Raw genomic sequence first — 22,141 nt, 5'->3', positions numbered from 1 at the left:
CAGTATCTTTTAGTGCATTTTGAAACAGTAGGGAATAGTTTTGGGGGCATGTTTGTGATATACTTTTGTCTGTAGGGAGTTATTCTGGTCTGTATGCTCTTCTTTTTGTAATAACTTTTTGAAATACAACTTTTATGTGGTTTGACTTAAGCACTTTTCTGTTGCTCATTTTTATTTGAATTTAGTTTTTCAGAACTTTCAGAAGGAGGCTCCAGGTAGTTTTTCTAATATCTGAGCTCCTTTTTCTGTTGTTTTCATAGAGATGGTCACAGCTATGGGAACTTGCTTTTCTAAGACTTTCTGGTTCTATTCCTTTTTCTCATTTTATATGGACCTTCTTTTTCCTTCATCTCTTTAATCCCTGCGCTACTAATTTTAAATCCATTCTTGGAGCTTTTTTTCTCAATTTGGGGCCTTAGCTGGTCGGTTTGTAGAGTCCCTGGGGCCCAGACTGATCCACCCTTTCATTTCAGACTTACTATGGACACTGTGTATTCACTTATTACTAACTTGGACTGAATCCCTCCCAGTTGCATTGATGTTTTCAAATTGGCGCTGTCCAGCGTATACCAGTTGGTTTCTCTCTTTTCAGTTCCATTAGGCACATTTGTGTTCAGTGTAGTTATTCAGCAGTCCCCAACCTTTTTGGCACCAGAGACTGGTTTCATGGAAGACAGTTTTTCCACAGTTGGGGGGGTTGGGAGGGTGAGGGGCGGAGCTTGGGCAGTGACATAAGCCAGCAAGTGTTGGGGAGCCGCTGTAAATACAGACAAAGCTTTGCCACTCACCTCCTACTGTGTGGCCCGGTTCCTAAGTTTTATGGCAGACGATTTTTCCATGGGAGGGCACAGGGGCATGGAGCTCAGGCAGTGATGCGTGGTCTGGTTCCTAACAGGCCGCCGACTGGTACCAGGCAGGGTCTGGGGTTTGGGGACCGCAGTAGTTATTGATATGGTTAGGTTTAAATCTGCTGCCTTGTAACTGACTTTGTATTCCTTCTGTCTGTTCTTTGTTGCCTTGCCTTTTTCTTTTTTCCCTTCTTTTGGATTAAGTGGGCATCTTTTTTTTTTTTTTTTTGAGACAGAGTCTCACTCTGTTGCCCAGGCTAGAATGAGTGCCGTGGCATCAACCTAGCTCACAGCAACCTCAAACTCCTGGGCTCAAGTGATCCTTCTGCCTCAGCCTCCCGAGTAGCTGGGACTACAGGCATGCACCACCATGCCCAGCTAATTTTTTCTGTATATATTTTTAGCTGTCCATATAATTTCTTTCTATTTTTAGTCGAGACGGGGTCTCGCTCTTGCTCAGGCTGGTCTCGAACTCCTGAGCTCCAACGATCCGCCTGCCTCGGCCTCCCAGAGTGCTAGGATTACAGGCGTGAGCCACCGTGCCTGGCCAGTGGGCATCTTTTTTTAAAGATTCCAATTTATCTCCTTAATTGACAAGCTATAACTGTTTTATTTAATAAGTAGTTGCTTCAGAGTTTATAGTATAAATCTTTTATCAAGTAATATATCATTTCACATATAGTATAAAAGTCTTAAAACAATATTACAGACAATCCCCGACTTACTATGGTTAAACTTAAGTTTTTTTTTTTTTTTTTACTTTACCATGATGCAAAAGCACTACACATTCAGTAAAAACTGTACTTCAGATATCCATACTCCTGTTCTGGTTTTCACTTTTAGGGCAGTATTCAATAATTATCTAAGATACTCAACACTTTATTAAAAATAGGCTTTGTGTTATATGATTTTTGCCCATTTCTTGGCTGATGTAAATGTTCTGAGCACATTTAAGCTAGGCTGAGCTATGATATTTGGTAGGTTAAGTATATTAAATGCATTTTTGACTTAGGATATTTTCAACTCACAGTGCGTTTATTGGGACTAACCTAGTGGTAAGTTGAGACACATCTGTACTTCTGTTTCTTCTCTCCTGGCCTTTGTGCTATCATAGTCATGTGTTTTTGTTCTGTATATGATGTAAATCTCACAATACATTGTTATTTTTCCTTTAAACAGTTGAATAATACAAAAAAGTTATTTTTTATTTCCCACATACTTAGCATTTCCGCTGTTCTTCATTCCTTTGTGAGTGTAAGTTTCTGTTATTTTCCTTCTGACTGAGGACTTGTAATGGAGGTCTGCTGGTGATTTTTTTCTGTCAGGGTTTATGCCTGGAAAAGTCTTTATGTTGCCCTCTTTTGGAAAGATAGTTTTGCTGGGCATAGAGTTTTAGGTTGACAGTTTTTCTCTTTCACTACTTTAAAGATGCTGCTACACTGTTTTCTTGCTTGCATTATTTCTGAGAACTCTGCTGTCTTCTTTTATGTGTTCTTTTTCTGTGGTTACTTTAAGAGTGTCTTCTTTATCACTGCTTTTAAGCAATGTGATTATGGTGTGTCTTAGTATAGTTTTATTTTTTCATTTTTCTTGTGCTTAGGTTTTGTTGAGCCTTTTAGATCTGAGTTTGTAGTTGAGCTCACTAACTTTTTCAAATAATTTTTTCTGCCTCCCTCCCCCTGCCCTTTGGGGAGTACAATTATTTGTATTTTAGGCTACTTGCAGTTGTCTCGTAGCTCACTAATGCTATGTTTATTTTATTCTTATCTTTATTTTTTTTATTTTACACAATTTTTACTGCTATGTTTTCCATTTTACTAATATTTTTCTTTACAGTATCTAATTTGCCATTAATCCCATCTAATAATATAGTTTTCATCACTATAGGTTAAACGTGGGTTTTTAAAAATATCTTCTATGTTTTTACCTAACATTTTCCCTCTACTTTTTTGAGCATATGTAATATATGTGTTAATACTTTTTAATGTCCTTATTTACTAATTTTGTCATCTTTTTCATTTCTAGGTTGGTTTTTAATTCATTTCTTTCTCTCTCTGCGTGCCTAATAATTTTTGATTGGACACAGTACATTGTGAGTTTTACCTTTTTGGGGTGCTGGATATTTTTGTATTCCTAGAAATACTCTTGACCTTTAAGATACAGTTAAATTATTTGGAAACAGTTTGATTCACTCAAAGCTTACTTTTAAGTATTACCTTCCTCACTGTTCTGTGGGTTAAGAGGTCTTCTGCTTTAAATAGTGGATACATAAACTTTTCCTGACCCATGTGATCCCCAAGGATTGTTCCCTCTGCTCTTTTTGATTTGTCTCCACTTATTTCTCACATGTATTTCTAAGACTTGGCAGGGGGGAGGTTCCATCTTCATATCTCTAGATCTTTCTCTCTGTATAGCTCTGTCCTCTTTGGCCCTCGTGCGTCCATGCATACCCATGGTTTCTTTTCCATCCCTCTGGAGTTCCTCAATGCATATACACATACAGATTCTTGTTCCACACCTCTTATTTTTAGTACAAAAACTAGTATATATATTCTTACACTGTCCTTTTTTTCCACTCAACATTGTATTTTAGAGAGATTCTTAAGTACTATATGGCTAGCTGTCCTGTACTTTCTACGCTGCATAATATTTCTATTACTGTGCTGTAATTTATTTACGTTATACTTACTGATGGTCAGTCATCTATGACAAGCAGTGCTGCAGTGTATATAACGTTATAGATTATTATATCTCTGCTAATATATCTGTAGGTAAAAGGCTGTATGCATTTGTGATTTTGACAGATGATACCTTGCTATTCTTTCTTATTTATGATGAAATTCAGAATCAGCTTATCTAGTCCATGACACTTTATTATGCTATTTTATAAATCAGGATGATTTATGATATGTCTTTCCATGTGTTCTCTTATATCCATCGGTCTAATATACTTACTAGATTTATTCCTAGGTATTTTATCTTTTTGTTCATATTATAAATTGGGTCTTCCGTTATCTTATCTGATGGTTATATATGGAAATTTTTGCCTACTATATGTGAACATGTTCTGTATGTTCTGTATGTTCTGTTTATAACATAACAAATGTTTTATTGAGATATAACTCACCATACAATTCACTCATTTAATGTGTACAATCCACGAGTTTTGTATATTCACAAAGTTGTGCGACCATTAGTACCAGTAATCTACTTTCTTCATCTACAGATTTGCCTATTCTGGACATTTCATTTAAATGGAATCATACATTATGTGGTCTTTGCGACTGGCTTCTTTCTTTCACTTTGCTTAATATTTTCAAGGTTCATCTGTGTTAATAGTGTGTATCAGTACTTCATCCTTTTAATAGGCAATAGAGGCTGGGCGTGGTGGCTCATGCCTGTAATCCTAGCACTCTGGGAGGCCGAGGCGGGTTGATTGTTTGAGCTCAGGAGTTCGAGACCAGCCTGAGCAAGAGCGAGACCCCATCTCTACTAAAAAAAAAAGAAATAGAAATTAGCTGGACAACTAAAAAAAAAAGAATATATATATATGTACACACACACACACACAAAAAAAAAAAAAAAAAAAAAGAAAAAATTAGCCGGGCATGGTGGTGCATGCCTGTAGTCCCAGCTACTCGGGAGGCTGAGGCAGTAGTATTGCTTGAGCTCAGGAGTTTGAGGTTGCTGTGAGCTAGGCTGACGCCACGGCACTCTAGCCTGGGCAATAGAGCGAGACTCTGTCTCAAAAAAAAAAAAAAAGCCAATAGATACTATATTGTATGATTATATCACATTTTATTTATCCATTTACTAGTTGATAGACATTTGGGCGATTTCTACTTTTTTGCTTTAAAGAGTGATGCTGCTATGAACACTTATGTACAAGTATTTATGTGAACATGTATTTTCATTTCTCTTAGGTATACAATTAGGAGTAGAATTGCTGGGTCACATATACACACACACATATATATAAATTTTTGATAACAAAAAAATTAATGAGTAGATGAGAGAAAGAAAGTGTAAAATAATTTTTTTTTTTTTTTTTTTTTTAGCGAAGGTCTTGCTTTGTCACCCAGGCTGGAGTGCAGTGGCCCAGTCTTAGCTCACTCCAGCCTTCAACTCCTGGGCTCAAGCAATCAAAAGATAGTCTTTTTATCTTTTTTTTTTTTCTTTTCTTTTCTTTTTTTTTTTTTTTTTGAGGCAGAGTTTCATTTTAGCTGGGACTACAGGTGCACACCATGACAATGGCTAATTTTTCTATTTTTAGTAGAGATAGGGTCTTGATCTTGCTCAGGCTGGTCTCAAACCCCTGAGCTCCTGCCTTGGCCTCCCAGAGTGCTAGGATTATAGGTGTGAGCCTCTGCACCTGACGAATAGTCTTTTTATCTTTCATTGAGGAAGTTATTAAAACTATGAAGACTGTAACCTTTAGTGTATAAGTTTAAAGATCGGTTGTTTCATCATTTTTTTCCTTGTGTTACATTAAAGAAACGTATAGTTTAATGCATTTTTATTCCAATTTATTTTTTATATTGCTATATATATTGTCCCTTGGAATGATGTAATGGTAATTATATCTGAGTAGTAGAATTTTGGTGCTTTAAACAGTGCTGGTCAGGTGCAGTGGCTCATACCTGTAATCTCAGTGACTCGGGAGGCTGAGGCAAGAGGATCACTGGAGGCCAGGAGTTCAAGACCAGCCTGAGCAACATAGCTAGACCCCATCTCTAAGGAAAAAAATAAGAAAAATTAGCCGAGTGTGGTGGTGTGGACCTGTAGTCCCAGCTACTCAGGAGGCTGAGGCAGGAGGATTGCTTGAGGCTAGGAATTTGAAACGCCAGTGAGCTATGATGGTGCCACTGTACTCTAGCCAGAGTGACAGAGTGAGACCCCATCTCTTAAAAAAACAAAAAATCTCACCAGTGCTAGATTATTTAATAAGCATATCCATTTAAAAATAAGTTTGTTGGGCTTTTTAAAAAAGTGTAGGATGGTGTACTGGTTTAGATGTTAGTTGCTGTGCTTTCTGATTTCCTTTTCCCAGGGTCAAACAGTTATTAAAATGGTAGAGCTACTTAGTGGTAGAGCACAGACTAAAATGTAAGTTCTCTGACTGAAGTGCATCGTTTTTTTCTTTGTATCACACTGCAGTGTTCATTTATTTTGAACATAATCTCAGTTTTCTGTCTTCTTTGTGTACCTTCGCCATTGTGTTTGCCTTTATGGATTGAAACTTCCGTTTGTTAACTCTCATGCTTTGGTGCATTAAGTACTTTTCCTTACCCATCAACTTTACTATTTTTAAGTGAAGTGTTATTGTGGTATGGCTGGCGGCGGACCTGTCCTCTCAGCATGTGCCAGCACTGGCTGACAGGAGCTGGTGGGGGCAGGGGCAGGCCAGGTGCAGGGAGAGGGCTGGGGCAGGTGCGTGGGGCGCGGACCCCTGGACCGGTGTGCAGGGGGCTAGGGTTGTGGGCTGCCTCTGGGGGAGCAGGATCTTGGGGGTAGGGGAGCTGGGGATGGAACCAGTTGGCCTGGAGAGAGTGAAGCGGGGTCCCTGTGGGGCGGAGGCTGCCCAGGGGAGGGTTTTAGAGGTCTGGAACCCTCCTGGCGGGGTGAGGAGTCGCGGGGGATGCGGCTACCCAAGGAAGGTTTTTAGGGGTCAGGGACCGCCTGGTTGGGCGAGGAAAGCCTGCTCCAGTCAGGGGTGTGGAGCCCGGGGGCACCATGCCCGGGGGCGGGGTTTGAGTCCCCCTAGGGAGCGAGTAGGTGAGGGGTGGGCATGGGCCTGGCTTATGTGGGGGCAGGCGAGCTGGGCCCTGCGTTGGGAGGGGCGAGGGCGGCCTCCTGGAGTAGGGGCTCCCTGGCTTTGGATGCGAGGCCAGCTCTGGGCCCTGAAAGTCTAGGTTGGGGACCCAGGCAGGGTTGGGCAGGGCTGGAGCTGAAGTAATGTGGGTGGGCGGGGCCTGGGGAGAGGCTGAGTCCAGCGGAGGGAACAAAGGGCTGGGACTGGCAGGAGTGGGGTGGCAGGGGGTTGGCGAGAGGGAGAGCGAAGCAGGAACGCTGCAGGGTTGGGGGGCCTGGGGCATCCGAGTGAACTGGGTGATTCAGAGATGTGTTCCCCTAATAGCAGGGCAGCTGGGGAGGGGTGCAGTAAAAAGCAGGTAGGTGCAGGTGGAGTTCCGCTGCGCGGAAATGACTGAGGATGAGGTCAGATGTTGAGGGTGAAAATAAAAAAAAAATAATAATCTGCCAAATGTTCTCCTTCATGCCCTTCATGTAATTTAATCTGGTCTCTCTTTTCTCCCAGTTAATCCAATTTGTGGATCTCAGGACATGGTCTTTCCTGAGGTGGTAGTTTCCATTGCTAGGAGCCTGAAATCAGGAATTGTGACTTAGGAATGTTCAAATTATTGCCTTTTCCAATTATAGTTGATTCTTACTTGCAGTATTATGTCCTATAAAGCCACCGTGAACACTGAATTAGTGAAAACTGAACCATTGCTCCCAGGGGAAATACAGGGTTAAGTTCTGTAAGCCTCTGGTCATAACATTTTTGTCAACTGATCAATATATGATCTTGTTTTATCCCTGTTTCTGTTTAAAGACACTCACCCAATTTAATATGTATCATTGACTCATTAACGTTTAACTCACAGCCAACTGCACTATCACTCGGTCCTGAACACATCTTCTCCAACACTTGTATATTCTGCATGAGGCACATCATAATGTTCTGGTGCTTAGGAACATTAGATAGCACTTCAGCAGTATGCTGGGGGCCAATTTGAATATCAAAATCACCAACAAAAAGTGCAAAATGCAAAAAACGTGGCACTTAATAGACAGTGAAAAGCACAGTTGTTTATGATATGAGAGCAGAAACAAGGAGGCAGAGTGTTGCCTTGTTGGACCTCAACTGGGAACATTTGCATTGAGCATCTAAACATTTTTGCTACTTTTCGTGTGTCTGTAAATGACTGTGATTTTGGAGTTACAGATAAATTTTAGGGAGTAGTTTAATTCTGAAGTACAGAATTGGCAAATAATGAGAACAACTGTAATTCCTCTGTTTCTTCTACAATGTCAGAGTTTTTAGACATTCAGCCTAGATTTTTTTCTTCCTTGTTTTTTCTAAATCTTCAAATGTGTAGGTAGGTACATCTAGTACTTTTAGTGTTCGCTGATCACCCCTCTGATTTCAGGAAATGCTAATTGATTCCTCTTGTCTCCTAGTATTTAGCACTAAAGGATTCTGGGTACTTTAGAATGAAATCACTTGCAAAACAGGGCTCTTACCCTAGGTCAGGATAATCCCAGCCCTGCTCAAGTCACTAAACTGCATAAAAGTGAATGCAAATTTTGGGCTGCTTATGTATATATACAGTTTTACGGAGAAAAGGTGACTTCCTTTTGCCCATTGACCTTTCTCAGAAAATTAGGAACCTTAATTTCTTGTATTGCATAGTTCCACTGATAGAGATTTATCTTTCCTCAGTATCCTATGTTCTTTTACTCCGGTAATTGATCTTTTAGACTGTAATTTTTTTTTTTTTTAAACAGAAATGGAGCACTCTAATGTTTTGAAATTTGCTTTTTTCTGCATCTTTCCACATCAGTGTATATAACTCTCTCATTCTAAAAGAGAATGGCTGGAGAATATCGTGAATGAACCATAATTAATTATGCCTTATTAATGATGATTTATGTTCTAATCATACCTGAACAAGTATTTTCATAGGATGAGTCACCAATTGTGGATTTGTTTTGGGGAAAAGAATACTGAATATGTCTGTTCAGATCTTTTACCTGTTTTGAAAATTGTATTGTTTTCTTATTATTGAATTTCAAAAGGCAATTTTAATATTGCCTAATTTCAGGCAATATTAGCCCTCTATATTCTTTTTCAAAATTTTATTGGTGTTTCTAAGTCCTTGAAATTTTCATGAATTTTAGAATCACCTTGCAAGATTGAAACTTTGGCATTTTGATTGGGATTGTGTTGACTCCGTAGTCCAAGTTGGGGAGGTCTGACACCTTAACGATATTGAATTTTCTGATCTTTGAACACTATATATCTCTTCATTTGTTAAGGACTTCTTTAATTTTCTTTTCTTTTCTTTTTTTTTTTTTGACACAGAGTCTTGCTCTGTTGCCCGGGCTAGAGTGAGTGCCATGATGTCAGCCTAGCTCACAGCAACCTCAAACTCCTGGGCTTAAGCGATCCTCCTGCCTCAGCCTCCCGAGTAGCTGGGACTACAGGCATGCGCCACCATGCCTAGCTAATTTTTTCTGTATATATTTTTAGCTGTCCATATAATTTCTTTCTATTTTTAGTAGAGAGGGGGGGGTCTCGCTCTTGCTCAGGCTGGTCTCGAACTCCTGACCTCAAGCGATCCACCCACCTCGGCCTTCCAGAGTGCTAGGATTACTGGCGTGAGCCACCTCGCCCAGCTGGACTTCTTCAATTTCTCTCAGCATTGTTTTGTAGTTTTTCAGTGCACAGGTTCTGCACATTTTTGTCAGATTCACCTCTGAGTATTTCATCATTTTGATCCTGTTTTAAATGGTATTTCCAACTTCAATTTCTGATTGTTCATTGTTAGTATGAAGAAATACAATACAAATTTTTTGATCTTGTATCCTATGATCTTGCTAAATTCACTTACTAGTGGCATTTTCGTAGATACCACAGGATATTTACGTAGATGATTTTGCTATTTTCAAATACAGACAGGTTTACTTCTACCTTCCAAGTACTTACTGTACTGGCTAGGACCTCCAATATAATGTTGATTGGAAGTAGTGAGTGTGGATATTCTTGCTTGTTTCTGATCTTAGGAGGATACCACTCACTCCTTTACCACTAAGCTTTTTGCAGATGCCCTTTATCAGGGTTAAGAAGTTCTATTGCCAAGCGTAGTAGCACACCTGTAGTCCCAGCTGCTACTCCTACTAAGGTGAAGGATTGCTTGAGCCCAGGAGTTGTGGGCTGTAGTGTGCTATGCCTGCCGGGTGTCCGCACCAAGTTCAGCATCAGTGTGGCAACCTCCCAGGAGGGGGGCACCACCAGGTTGCCTGTGGGGGGTGGACTGACCCAGATCAGAAATGGAGCAGACCAAAACTTTCATGCTGATCATACTAAGTTTTTTCTATTTTAGAATCAGAAGTAGATATTGTATTTTGTCAAATGCTTTTTAAAGTGCATCTATTTAGATGATTATAAGATTTTTCTTCTTTAGTCTAAGATGATTTACGTTGACTTTAATGTTCAACCTTGAATTTCTCCCATAAACCTTTCTTGACCACTATCCTTTTGCTAACATTTCATTAAGAATTTTTGCATTTATATTCATAAAGAACTTTTTCTAGTTTTCTTATACTGTTTGTACTGTTTTCATCTGGGTGGTATCAAGGTGATGCTGGTTTCAGAATAACTTGAAAAGTATCCTCTTGTATTCAGTTTTTTGAATGAGTTTGGGTAAATTGGCATTATTTCATCCTTTAAGTGTTTGGTGTATTCACCAGTGAATACATCTGGTTCTAAGATTTTGTGGGAAGGTTTTAAAGTACAGATTCAATTTCTGTAATACTGTATTGGTCTATTCAAGTTACCTCTTTTTAAGTGTGCTTTGGTAGCTTGTGTCTTTCTGGGAAATGGTCAATTTCATCTGGTCTGAATTTATTGGAATAACATTCAAAAGATTTTTTATAATCTGTTTATAATTTATTAATGTATAAGTTACCTACAGTAAATTTTACCCTTTTTAGTGTAGAATTATACAGGTTTTGTCAAACATATAGTTGTGTAACTACTAAAATCAAGATATAGGGTATTTTTGTTGTGTCCCCCCCAAAATCCCCATTGACTGTAGTCAACCTCTTCAACAGCCTCTGGTAGCCCCTGATCTTTTTTCTGTCCCTATACTTTTGTTCTTGCAAGAATGTCATGTATATGAGATAATATAGTAGGTCGCCTTTTGCATTTCATACAAGTTGTGTGAATGAGTGGTTTTCATCATTTAGTAGCATTCCAGTGTCTGCACCGTGTGTTTGTCCATTTCCTAGTTGAGTAACATTTGAGTCGTTTCCTATTCTGAAAATTGTGAATAAAGCCAATTGTGAATAAGCATGTGAACAGATTTTTATGACCCCATCTTTTTAATATTTGTATTAATAGAATACATAGTGATTTTTACCTTTCATTCCAGATTTATTTGTGTCTTTTCTCTTTTTCTCCTGATCAGTCTGGCTAGTGGTTTATCCATTTTATTCTGCTTCTCAAAGAAAAAGCTTTTGGTTCATTGGATTGTCTCTTTTTCCTTGTTATATTGTTAATATTTTATTGACCTCTACTCTTAGGCTTATCTCCTTTTTTCTGCTTATATTATGTTTAAATTTTTTCTTCTCTAGTTTGTTAAGGTGAAGCCACAGTCATTGATTTGAGACTTTAGTTTTTTTCTAGAATGGATTTATAGTGTTATAAATTTCCTTCTAAGTATTTTCTTGGCTGCATCCTACAAAGTTAGATATGCTATATTTTCATTTCCATTCATTTCAAGAAACTTTCTAATTACCCTTTTGAATGCTTCTGACCAGTGAGTTAATTTCTGTGATTTGGGAATTTTCCAGATACCTTTATGGATTTCTAATTTAATTGCAACATACTTTTGTCAGAAAACATACTTTTTTATTATTTTAGTCCCTTTGAATCTTTTGAGGCTTGTTTTATGGCTTGACATGTAATTTATCTTGGTAAGTATTCTTTGTGCACTTGAAAAGAATGTATATTCTGCTATTATTGGGTGGAGTATTCTAATAAAAATTAGGTCTGGTTTATTGGTAGTGGTGTTCAAGTCGTCTATATCCTTTCTGATTTTCTTTCTTATTGTTAATTGAGGGAAGGGTTCTGAAATCTCTTGACTATATGGATTTGTCTATTTCTCCTGTTAGATTTTGCTCAAGTATTTTGATGCTTTATTATTAATTGCTGCATAAACATTTAGGATTTAGGATTGTATATCCTTTTTTTTTTTTTTTTTTGAGACAGAGTCTTGCTCTGTTGCCCGGGCTAGAATGAGTGCCGTGGCGTCAGCCTAGCTCACAGCAACCTCAAACTCCTGGGCTCAAGTGATCCTACTGCCTCAGCCTCCCAAGTAGCTGGGACTACAGGCATGCACCACCATGCCTGGCTAATTTTTTCTATATATATATTTCTTAGCTGTCCAAATCATTTCTTTCTATTTTTAGTAGAGACGGAGTCTCGCTCTTGCTCAGGCTGGCCTCGAACTCCTGACCTCAAGCGATCCTCCCGCCTCGGCCTCCCAGAGTGCTAGGATTACAAGCGTGAGTCACTGTGCCCGGCCTGTGTATCCTCTTGATGAGTTGACTCCTTTATCAGTATGAAATTACTTTCTTTATTCCTTTATTCTTTGCTCTGGAATCTGCTTTGTCAGATATTAATGAAGCTATTTCTATCTTTTGATTAGTATTGGCATAATTTATCTTTTTTCATACTCTTATTCTACTTGTCTTTATATTTGAAGTATGTTTTCTGTATGCAGTGTATAATTGGGTTTTGCTCCTTTTAAATGCAAATTGACAGTCTGTTCATTTTAGTTGAATTGTTTAGACCATTTAATTTTAATGTAATTATTATGGTTGGATTTTAAATCCACCATATTGCTATTTGGGTTTTTGTTTGTTTTACTGGAAATCCCTTTATCTTCTAATATTTGTTTTTTGTTCATACCATTTATTCTTCTGTTTTTTCCTGCCTTGTTTCAAAATAATTGAGTCTTGTTCCTTTTCATCATTCCATTTTACCTCCTTTGTTGGCTTTTTTTGCTATAATTCTTTGTTTCATTAGTTGATTCAGTGTACTTTCAAGTAATATTACACCACTTCACATACAGTATAAGCACCCAATAGGCTTTTATTTTCTCCTCCCATCCTTTATTCTTTTGTCACTTCTGCATGTTATAAACTCGACAGTATTTTGTTGCTAATTTTTTAAAATAGTGAATTATCTCTTAAAGAGGTTTAAAATATGTAAGAAAAGTATCTCTTACATTTACCCACATAATTTACTATTTCTGTTGCTCTTCATTCCTTTATGTTAATACAGATTTCCCATCTGGTATTCTGTTTCTTCTGCCTAAAGAATTTTCTTTAATTTCCTATCATGTAGGTCTGCTCGCAACAAAATCTTTAAGCTTTCCTGTACAGGTATCCCTTATCTGAAATGCTTGGAACCAGAAGTGTTTCAGATTTTGGAACTTTTTAATTTTGAAATATTTTCATATACATAATGAGATATCTTGGGGAGGGGACCTAAGTCTAAACATGAAATTCATTTATGTTTCATGAACACCTTACACACATAACCTGAAGGTAATTTTATACAGTATTAATTTTTTGCATGAAACAGAGTTTGTGTACATTGAACCATCAGAAAGCAAAGGTGTCATCATCTCATGTCAGCACTTTAAAGTTTCAGATTTTGGAGATTTTGGATTTTAGGTTCGGGATGCTCAACCTGTATCAGAAAAAGTATTTAACTTGCCTTCATTATTGAAAGATATTTTTGCTGAGTTGCTAGGTTGGCAGGATTTTTTTTCCCTTTGAGTACATTAAAGATTTTGCTCCACTGTCATCTCTCTTGCGTTGTTTACAACGAGAAGTCTGCTGGTATCTTAACTTTGCTCCTCTGCGTAAAATGTAGTCCCCCCCCCCCCCCCCCCGGCTGCTTTTTAGATTGTCTCTTTTTTATTTGTTTTAAGCCATTAAGATGTGCCTTTGTGTAATTTTCTTTTTTGCTTTTTATGGAATTTTCAAATGCTTGATGGATTCATTGAGCTTTTTGTACCTGTGGGTTTATAGTTTTCATTAAATAAGGTAACTTTTTTGCCTTTCTCTCTTTTTTGTAACAGTTTGAGATAGAATTCACCATTTAAAGTGCACATTTAGTGTTTTCTGTATATTCACAGAGTTGTGCAACATTTACCACAGTCAGTTTGAGAACATTTTCATCATCCCAAGAAGGAACCATTAGCAGTCCTCCCTCTGGTGGATGGGAATACATCTAGCCTTGGTTCTTTGTGAACCTGGGGATTGTTGCCCAACAGTCCTTTTGGGTGTTTCTTCCTCTGTCTCAGGCAGTTTCTCACATGCATGTGCTGATCATTACTCAGTTGAAAACTTGAGGAGGACCATCTTCAGACATCTCTGTCTATCCATTTCTCTCTCTGCTACTCTGCCTCTTGAATTCCAGTCACCTTGATTTCCCTGGACTTTCTCTGTCTCATATCTCAGGGGGAGATCACGTGCTCAACCTGGGCTGCCTCCTGCAAATGCTGTACAGAAAGTAAGCTGAGGCAAATGTAGGGCCCACCTTGTTTGTTTCCCACCCTTTAGGGATCACTCTCCTGCACTGGTTGGTGTCTAATCTCTGAAACTTGTTGATTCGTTTATATTGTCTAATATTATAGTTGTTACAGGTGGGATAGTAAATTCTGTTCCTGTTACTCCATCTTAATTAGAAGTAAAAGTCTCCAAGGGGTGCTTTTTTTCAGCCAATAGAAAATCAGTTTTCAAAGACTGGTATATTTTTATTACATTTGTTTATTTCATTCTGTTTCAGATTAGTTCCTGAACTAGTAGGGGACTATGGGGAAAGTTCTTAAATGGATTGTAGAAACGTTGGCATCTTATCAAAAAGTGCCAAAGTACAGATTGAATATTGTGTTGCAAGTTATTACTATTCTATTCTTAGTCACTGAATCCTGTGCCTACTACTGTTTGATTATAAAGTTATGACAATATCTGAAATATTTCTGGGCAAGTATTTTTACTTGTATAATGCGTATACAGTACAAATTTTATTTAGTTACATGGTTCTTGGTACAGTTATCCCTTGGGTACTCTGGTCCTAAAACGCAACTAAACCGAATATCTTGTTTTCCTTTTTGCTTTAAGGCAAGATTCTTATTTTATGGGGTACAGATATGAGCAGCCTCTGAGATACTAGAATTTGTTTTTGTTTTGCATAAATCCCAATGAATCATAATGTTCAAATATTGGATTTGTCATTACTATAAATTATTCTTACCTTTTCTCTCATATTTGAGGTCCTTCAAAGGGTAAATTCTTTCCCATTGTGCTCTTAAAAATAAAGATGCAATCTAAATATTGATATATTAACTTAAATTTTTGGTTTAATCTTCTAAATAGAGAGTTTATAACTTAATTGTAGCAGTGAATTGTTCGAGAATAGCTAACATGTTCCGTTTTTACCCCTTCCCACAAGTTTTTGGATAATACTTTAAGTTACTCATCAAAACATCTAAGTCTTATTTAATCCACAAAACAAATTGTACAGAACACTATATAATCCTTCCCCATTTTTATCTTCTTTTACAGGAAAAGTAAGAAGCTTAAGCTCATCTTTATGGTCACTGACTCACTTGACAGCTTTGCATTTGAGTGACAATTCCCTGTCCCGCATTCCTTCAGACATTGCCAAGCTTCACAATCTGGTGTATCTGGACCTGTCATCTAATAAAATCCGTAGTTTACCGGCAGAACTTGGAAACATGGTATCACTCAGGTATGCAGATTCAACTTAGTCCATACTATCTCTATATCTCCTAAAACAAAATTATAGCCTTTGCTTTGTTAGGAAACAGCACTGTTCATTTAATAGCATTTAACAAAAGTAAACATAACTATATACTTTATGAAAAGGTTTTTGGGAAAATCGAATGTCAACTAATAAATAAAAAATTAAGTAGATCCACTGCCTGAGATTTTTATTGCTATGTTTTGTGTAATGTACTTATTCTTGAACCAAAATTTTTGGACAAAGTAGGGGTAAACGACGATAAAGCACTTGTGTTATCCCACATACTCACCCATGACAGACAGATGGGGCACCATACCATCCTTCGTAGCACTGTGTGGTCCAGGAAGCCATTGCCAATTGGTGAAATCTTTTTTGCCATCCCAGGGCTTGTATGTATGATAGTAAAGCTTGGACTTGAAAGAAGCCAAGTTAGTTTTTAAATTTGGAGGATTATAGTGTGATGTATAGGATTTAGAGTCACATGGAATTCAGGTTGGAATCTTGACTTTGCCATTTACAAGTTGTGTGATCTTGGGCAAGCTTCTTAACCTATTTAGGGATATTTAAGATAATGAGTAAAAAGCCCTTAGCACCTTGTCTGGCACGTACTGTATTTTAACAAATGGTAATTACTATTTTTTTTTATTACCTCTGTTTTATAAGGTGAATAATAGCTATTCAAGTTAAATAGAAATCCAAATTCTAGCTCCTCCGTTAATCCCGATGGAATATTTTATCCATTTCATAGCACCTGCCTTTTCTCCATGGTTCCACTGGGTTTTCTCCTGCCTTCTGCCATTAGCTATGTAGTAAAAATGAATAAGGACTCGTGAAAGTTCCTTTGCCTTTATTGCTCCCAGGCCAGCCTTTTGACATTTTTCTCAGATTAATTATTGAGTATATAATATAATCACTTTTAGTCCTTTGAAACAAATTTACTTGAAGAACTTTCTTTTCCATGTATATATTTGGAAATTAAACAGGAACCCCAGTTATGCAGAACTAGTTTTTCTTGTTCATTTTATGGCCTTACAGACTTTTGGTTTTCTCAGTAGTGACCTAGATTGACTTAAATTTCAAGAACCAAAGATTATAGAAATAGTTTTCCCTCATACTTAAAAAATTGATAAATAAAACTTAATTTAGGAAATTGCCAGTATTTCGTTGTTGGGTCTCTGGGTTCCCCCCCCCAATTGAAGATTTCTTTGATATTTATAGTATGGTTATCTATATAAAACAAATTACTAAAATGATCATGAGTAGTTAATACAGTTGATGTTATTTCTAAAGTGAAACTTTAGTAAATATAATACAAATTATAAAGTTAATTGTGCAGCTATCATAAGCTCTTTTGAGTTTTGAGTTGTTACTACATGATCATTTTATCATTTTAGTCCCCCCCTCCTTTTTTTTTTGAGATGGAGTTTCACTTTGTCACCCAGGCTAGAGTGCAGTGGCATCATCAGAGCTTACTGCAACTTCACACTCCTGGCCTCAAGCGATCCTCTCACCTCAGCCTCCTGTGAAGTGCTAGGATTACAGGCATAAGCCACCAGGCCCAGCCTCTCTTTCAACAGTTCACATGTTAGGCTGTTTTATCTGTTGAATCTAATACTTTTTAAATGGAGGCTTATATTTAGTCTTTTATCCCCTTGTTTCATTTTTCTAGTAATTTGTTTTTTCCTGTATTTTACAAAAGTATTGCTCTATAGCAGTTGGTTTTTCCCCCACCTCCCACCATATAGCAGTTGGTTTTATTTTAACCACATAGAGTTCATGAATCACTGTACTAGATGTTGGAACATAACATAAAATTATGTGATTCTTAGTTGCTTGTATTCTTAGAAATTACATTGTTGACTTCAACAGTTAAAGGTTAATATGTTTTCTGAATTCCTGGAATTTTTACATCAACAGGGAGCTCCATTTAAATAACAACCTGTTACGAGTTCTGCCTTTTGAACTGGGAAAACTGTTTCAGTTGCAGACTTTAGGCCTGAAAGGTATGACTTCCATATTTGTGCTTCTTATGGTTTGTATGTATGTCTTGGATCTAAAGAAGCTGTAAGGATTCATTTGCCAGGGAATTTTTTTTTTTTTTTGCAGGATCACTTTTCCTTAGACTTCATCAGTTTCTTAGATGTATCCCAACGGTTTTCTCTCATTTGTTCAGGTGTAGACTGTCTACTAGTTTTTGAATTCTGTTTTGCTCCTGGTCCAGCCTTGTTTTTCTGGCCTCTGTTTTAGTCAACCCGCTATGTTTTGATGATACGTTCCTGAGGATATACTTTCTTTATTTCATTATATTATAAGCAGCTTTTTCCCCTTATGTTCAAATCTCAAAAAATGGAGATTCTTCATAAAGTACAGAAATCCATTTGAGCCTGCTAATTAATAAAGATTAGGATTTAAGCATATTTTTTAAAGCTTAATTTATGAGGACTTGGTTAATATGTTAGCAATTGAGGACATAATTAATCCAGCAGGAACTATTGGAAATATATATTATTTAAGCCAGCAAGATTAAAAGTCACATTTTGACAGTATGTCAGTGCCTGTAAATTTTTCATCACATTAAGTGATCCTTCACCAGTCTTGGGCAGGTGTGTCCTGCCTACTGTACAGTTGCTTCCTTCACAGAAGGTTACTGGATAAAGAGATCAAGAATTGCACTCTTATTTCTTAAAAATACAGATATAAAATTACATTTTATTCCTACGAATCTGTTTCATTTATCAAAAAAACAGTATTTAAAAAATACAAATACATGTTTACAAATGCAAAATCATATTCAACAAACATCAGCTGTATAAATGGTTCTTTGGAAAGTTTTTTTATGTGTGGGCTAGACTGGCTGATGCTTATTAAAATAAAGGCCAGTGAAATGTAGAATGAAGATTTTTTTCTGTTATATCTCACAGCCTAGTCCTTTTTCTTTGTATCCTGTTTTTAAATTTGAAGAACAGAAAAGTACTGTGTAGCTAAGTGTGTTCATATGCTTGACCACCAGAATTAACAATGAATATTTTGTCACTTTCCTGTTAATTTTTATTTATTTATTTTTCTTTCTTTCTTTTTTTTGGAGACAGAGTCTCACTCTTTTGCCCTGGCTAGAGTGCCATGGCGTCAGCCTAGCTCACAGCAACCTCAAACTCCTGGGCTTAAGCAATCCTTCTGCCTCAGCCTCCTGAGTAGCTGGGACTACAGGCATGCACCACCATGCCTGGCTAATTTTTTCTATATATTTTTAGTTGTCCAGATAATTTCTTTCTATTTTTTAGTAGAGACGGGGTCTTGCTCTTGCCCAGTCTGGTCTTGAACTCCTGACCTCAAGCGATCCTCCCGCCTCGGCCTTCCAGAGTGCTAGGATTACAGGCGTGAGCCACCGCGCATGACCACTTTTCTGTTAATTTTTAAACGTAAAATAAATAAAACATTACAAAATGTTGAAGCTTTTTTATTCCTCTTTCAGTCCTTCTCATGGCAGAGGCAGCTATTGTTGTATGTCCTTCCAGTTCAGAGTTTTATAATTTTACAGAATATATTTTGCAAACCATAATTTGGATTCACTAAGAATTTTCACTAACTTTATTTGAAGATAGGGTCATAAGTCACAAATTTTCATACTGATTTAATGTGCATAAAAGCCTCTAAAATGTAAACGTTTGCAGGGCTAGGGCAGTCTTTATGGCACCTTCATTTTTGATGATCTCTTGTTCTTCCATTTCAAAAAGATCCTTTATTCTTTTACCTCTAGACTTTTATGTTTCTTCCTTGGAAATATAGTTTCAAAGAGACATTTGTTTATCTGAGATACCCTGTTGAACAGTATTACACACCTGTCTGTAATTGCAGTCTTTTCACTGATTTCACCTTTTTTGGATAAGTCCTGTTGTTTTTCTGAGCTTTTTGCAGCTTACACTTTAATTCTAATGTTGTGCCAGCTACTTCTTAAAGTGATTGTATCATCTTTGCTCTCTCTGAAAACTTGCTATCATTGATTTCTCATGGTACCTCTTAATTATTTGGAAGAGAGAAAAATGTATCACTTCATAGTCATGTCTATTTGCTACAAAATACATTCATACAGAGCCAGTTTTTCTGCCTGATGAATCAGTTCAGACAATTTTCTTTAAAGTTGATTGTATAAGGCTTGCATGCTTTGCTTTCCCCCCCCCACCCACATTTTTCACATTCTTCAAATTGTGCTATGGTAGGCCGGAGCGGTGGCTCACGCCTGTAATCCTAGCACTCTGGGAGGCCGAGGCAGGTGGATTGCTCCAGGTCAGGAGTTCGAGACCAGCCTCAGCAAGAGCGAGACCCCGTCTCTACTAAAAATAGAAAGAAACTATCTGGCCAACTAAAATATATATATATAGAAAAAATTAGCCGGGCGTGGTGGCCCATGCCTGTAGTCCCAGCTTCTGGGGAGGCTGAGGCAGTAGGATCGCTTAAGCCCAGGAGTTTGAGGTTGCTGTGAGCTAGGCTGACGCCACAGCACTCATTCTAGCCCGGGCAACACGGCGAGACTCTGTCTCAAAAAAAAAAAAAAAAAAAAAATTGTGCTATGGTAAAAGACAAGACTGTCACTTTAGATGCTTACTTTTTTTTACTTAAACTTTTTATTTTGAGATACTTGTAGATTCACATGCATTTGTGAGAAATAATGCAGAATAGTCCTTGTACCCTTTACCCATTTTCCCTCAATGGTACTATCTTTCAAAACTATAGTTTCACAGTATCATAAGCAGAACAGTCAAGATACAGAACATTTTGTGAAATAAGCTAGGCACAGAGAGACACATACTGCATGATCTCATTTACATGTGGAATCTTAAAATGTCAAACTCATGAAACTAGAGAGCAGAAATGGTTGTTACCAGAGGCTGGGGATTGTGGGTGGGGTGTAAAGGGGAGATATTGGTCAAAGGGTACAAAGTTTCAGTTAGACAAGGGGAATAGGTCTGGTGATCTATTGCACAGCATGGTGACTATGGTTAATAATGAAGTGTATTTTGAAATGACTAAAAGAATGGATTTAAATGTTCTCAACACAAATAAGTATTTGAGGTGATGGATATGTTAATTAGCCTGATGTGATCATTCCACAGTATATACGTGTATCGTAACATTGCATCATACCTCATAAATACATACAGTTATTTGCCACTTTTACAAAAATACAGGACATTTCCATCACCAAAGGATCCCTTTGCTTCCCTTTTATAGCCACACCTACTTTTTTCCTCCCCCAGCTCTCTGCTGACAACCACTGATTCATTCTCTACTTCTGTAATTTCACTATTTCAGGAATATTATTAAATGGAATCATACCATATGTAACCTTTTTGAGATTGGCTTTTTCCCCTCAGGTTAATTCTTTGGCTCTTCATCCAGGTTGTTGCGTGTATTGACAGTTTGTTCCTTTATATTGATAAGCAGTATTCCATAGTATGAATGTGTCATGGTTTGCTTGACCATTCTCTGCTGAAGGATATCTGGGTTGCTTCCAATTTTGGGCTGTTATGAGTAAAGTTGCTATGAGCATTCCATGTACAGGTTATTGTGTGAATGTAAGTCCTCATTTCTTTAGGATAAATGCCCAAGAGTGCAATTGCTGGATCATTTGGGGGTTGCGTGTTTAATTTTTTAAGAAATTGCAAAACTGTTTTACATAGTGACAGTACTGTTTTATATTCCTACCAGCAGTGTGTGGGTGATCAATTTCCCTGCATCTTCGCCAGCATTTGGTGTTGTCACTATTTTTATTTTAGCCATTCTGATGTGTAGTCATATCTCATGGTTTTGATTTATAGTTCTCTGATGGCTGAAAACATTGAACATCTTTGTATGTGCTATTTGTCATCTGTCTTTTTTTCTTCTGTTAAATATCTTCTTCATGTCTTTGTCCATGTTCTAATTGGATTGTTTGCTTGTTTATTAGAGTTGTTTATATATTCTAGATACTTGTCCTTTAAGTCTGTGATCCACTTTGATTTAAAATTGAGTTAAAATATGTGAGGATCAGTTTAAGATTTATGTATTTTTTTTTTTTTGCTGTGGATGTTCCAGTGGCTCCAGCACCATTTTTGGAGAGGCTGTCTTGCCTCCATTGAATTGTTTTTGCACCAAAAATCGGTTGGGCATATGTGTGGATCTGTTTCTGGATTCTCTGTTCTGTTCCATTGATCTATGTGTCTATCCTTCCAACAAACACACAGTTAATTGTAGCTCTGTAAGTAGCTCTCTACGTCTTAATAGGGTAGACTGATTCCTCAACTTCAGTCTTCTTTTTCAAAATTGTTTTAGCTCTTCTAGTTTCTTTTGACTTTCTTTATAGACTTTAATCTTGTCTGTTGTTGCAAAAAATATTGCTGGGAGTATGATGTGAATTATGTTAAACCTGTGTATCAGATTGGGAGAATTGACATCTTTACTGTGTTGAGTCACTCAGTCTATGAACATGCTATATGTCTCTGTTTATTTAGATCCTCATTGACTTTTTTCATCAGTGTTCTGTAGTTTGGGGCATATAAGTCCTGTACTTGTTTTATTAGGTTTATACCTAAGTCTTTTTGTTTTTGTTTTGAGTGATTGTAAATGTTATTGTATTGTAAAATTTGCTGTCCATGCATGTTATTCCAAGTATATAGAAGTAGTCATC

The 22,141-nt window shown here is 37.3% G+C and overlaps 1 protein-coding gene across 3 annotated transcripts in view; it reads left to right on the top strand.

Moving 5' to 3' along the window:
• CNOT6 (CCR4-NOT transcription complex subunit 6) overlaps positions 1-22,141 on the top strand; it is a 74,592-nt gene that overhangs the window by 32,740 nt on the left and 19,711 nt on the right. For all 3 annotated transcript variants that reach the window (XM_045527705.1, XM_045527706.1, XM_045527707.1), the window contains 2 exons: positions 15,276-15,462; positions 17,395-17,480. In XM_045527705.1, coding sequence (XP_045383661.1) covers positions 15,276-15,462; positions 17,395-17,480 — 273 coding nt within the window. The remainder of the gene's footprint in view (positions 1-15,275; positions 15,463-17,394; positions 17,481-22,141) is intronic.

This window comes from Lemur catta, chromosome 16 (assembly GCF_020740605.2).
Source record: "Lemur catta isolate mLemCat1 chromosome 16, mLemCat1.pri, whole genome shotgun sequence".
NCBI lineage: Eukaryota > Metazoa > Chordata > Mammalia > Primates > Lemuridae > Lemur > Lemur catta.
The sequence above is the reverse complement of the archived record's forward strand: the minus strand, read 5'-3'. Positions and strand labels throughout refer to the sequence as shown.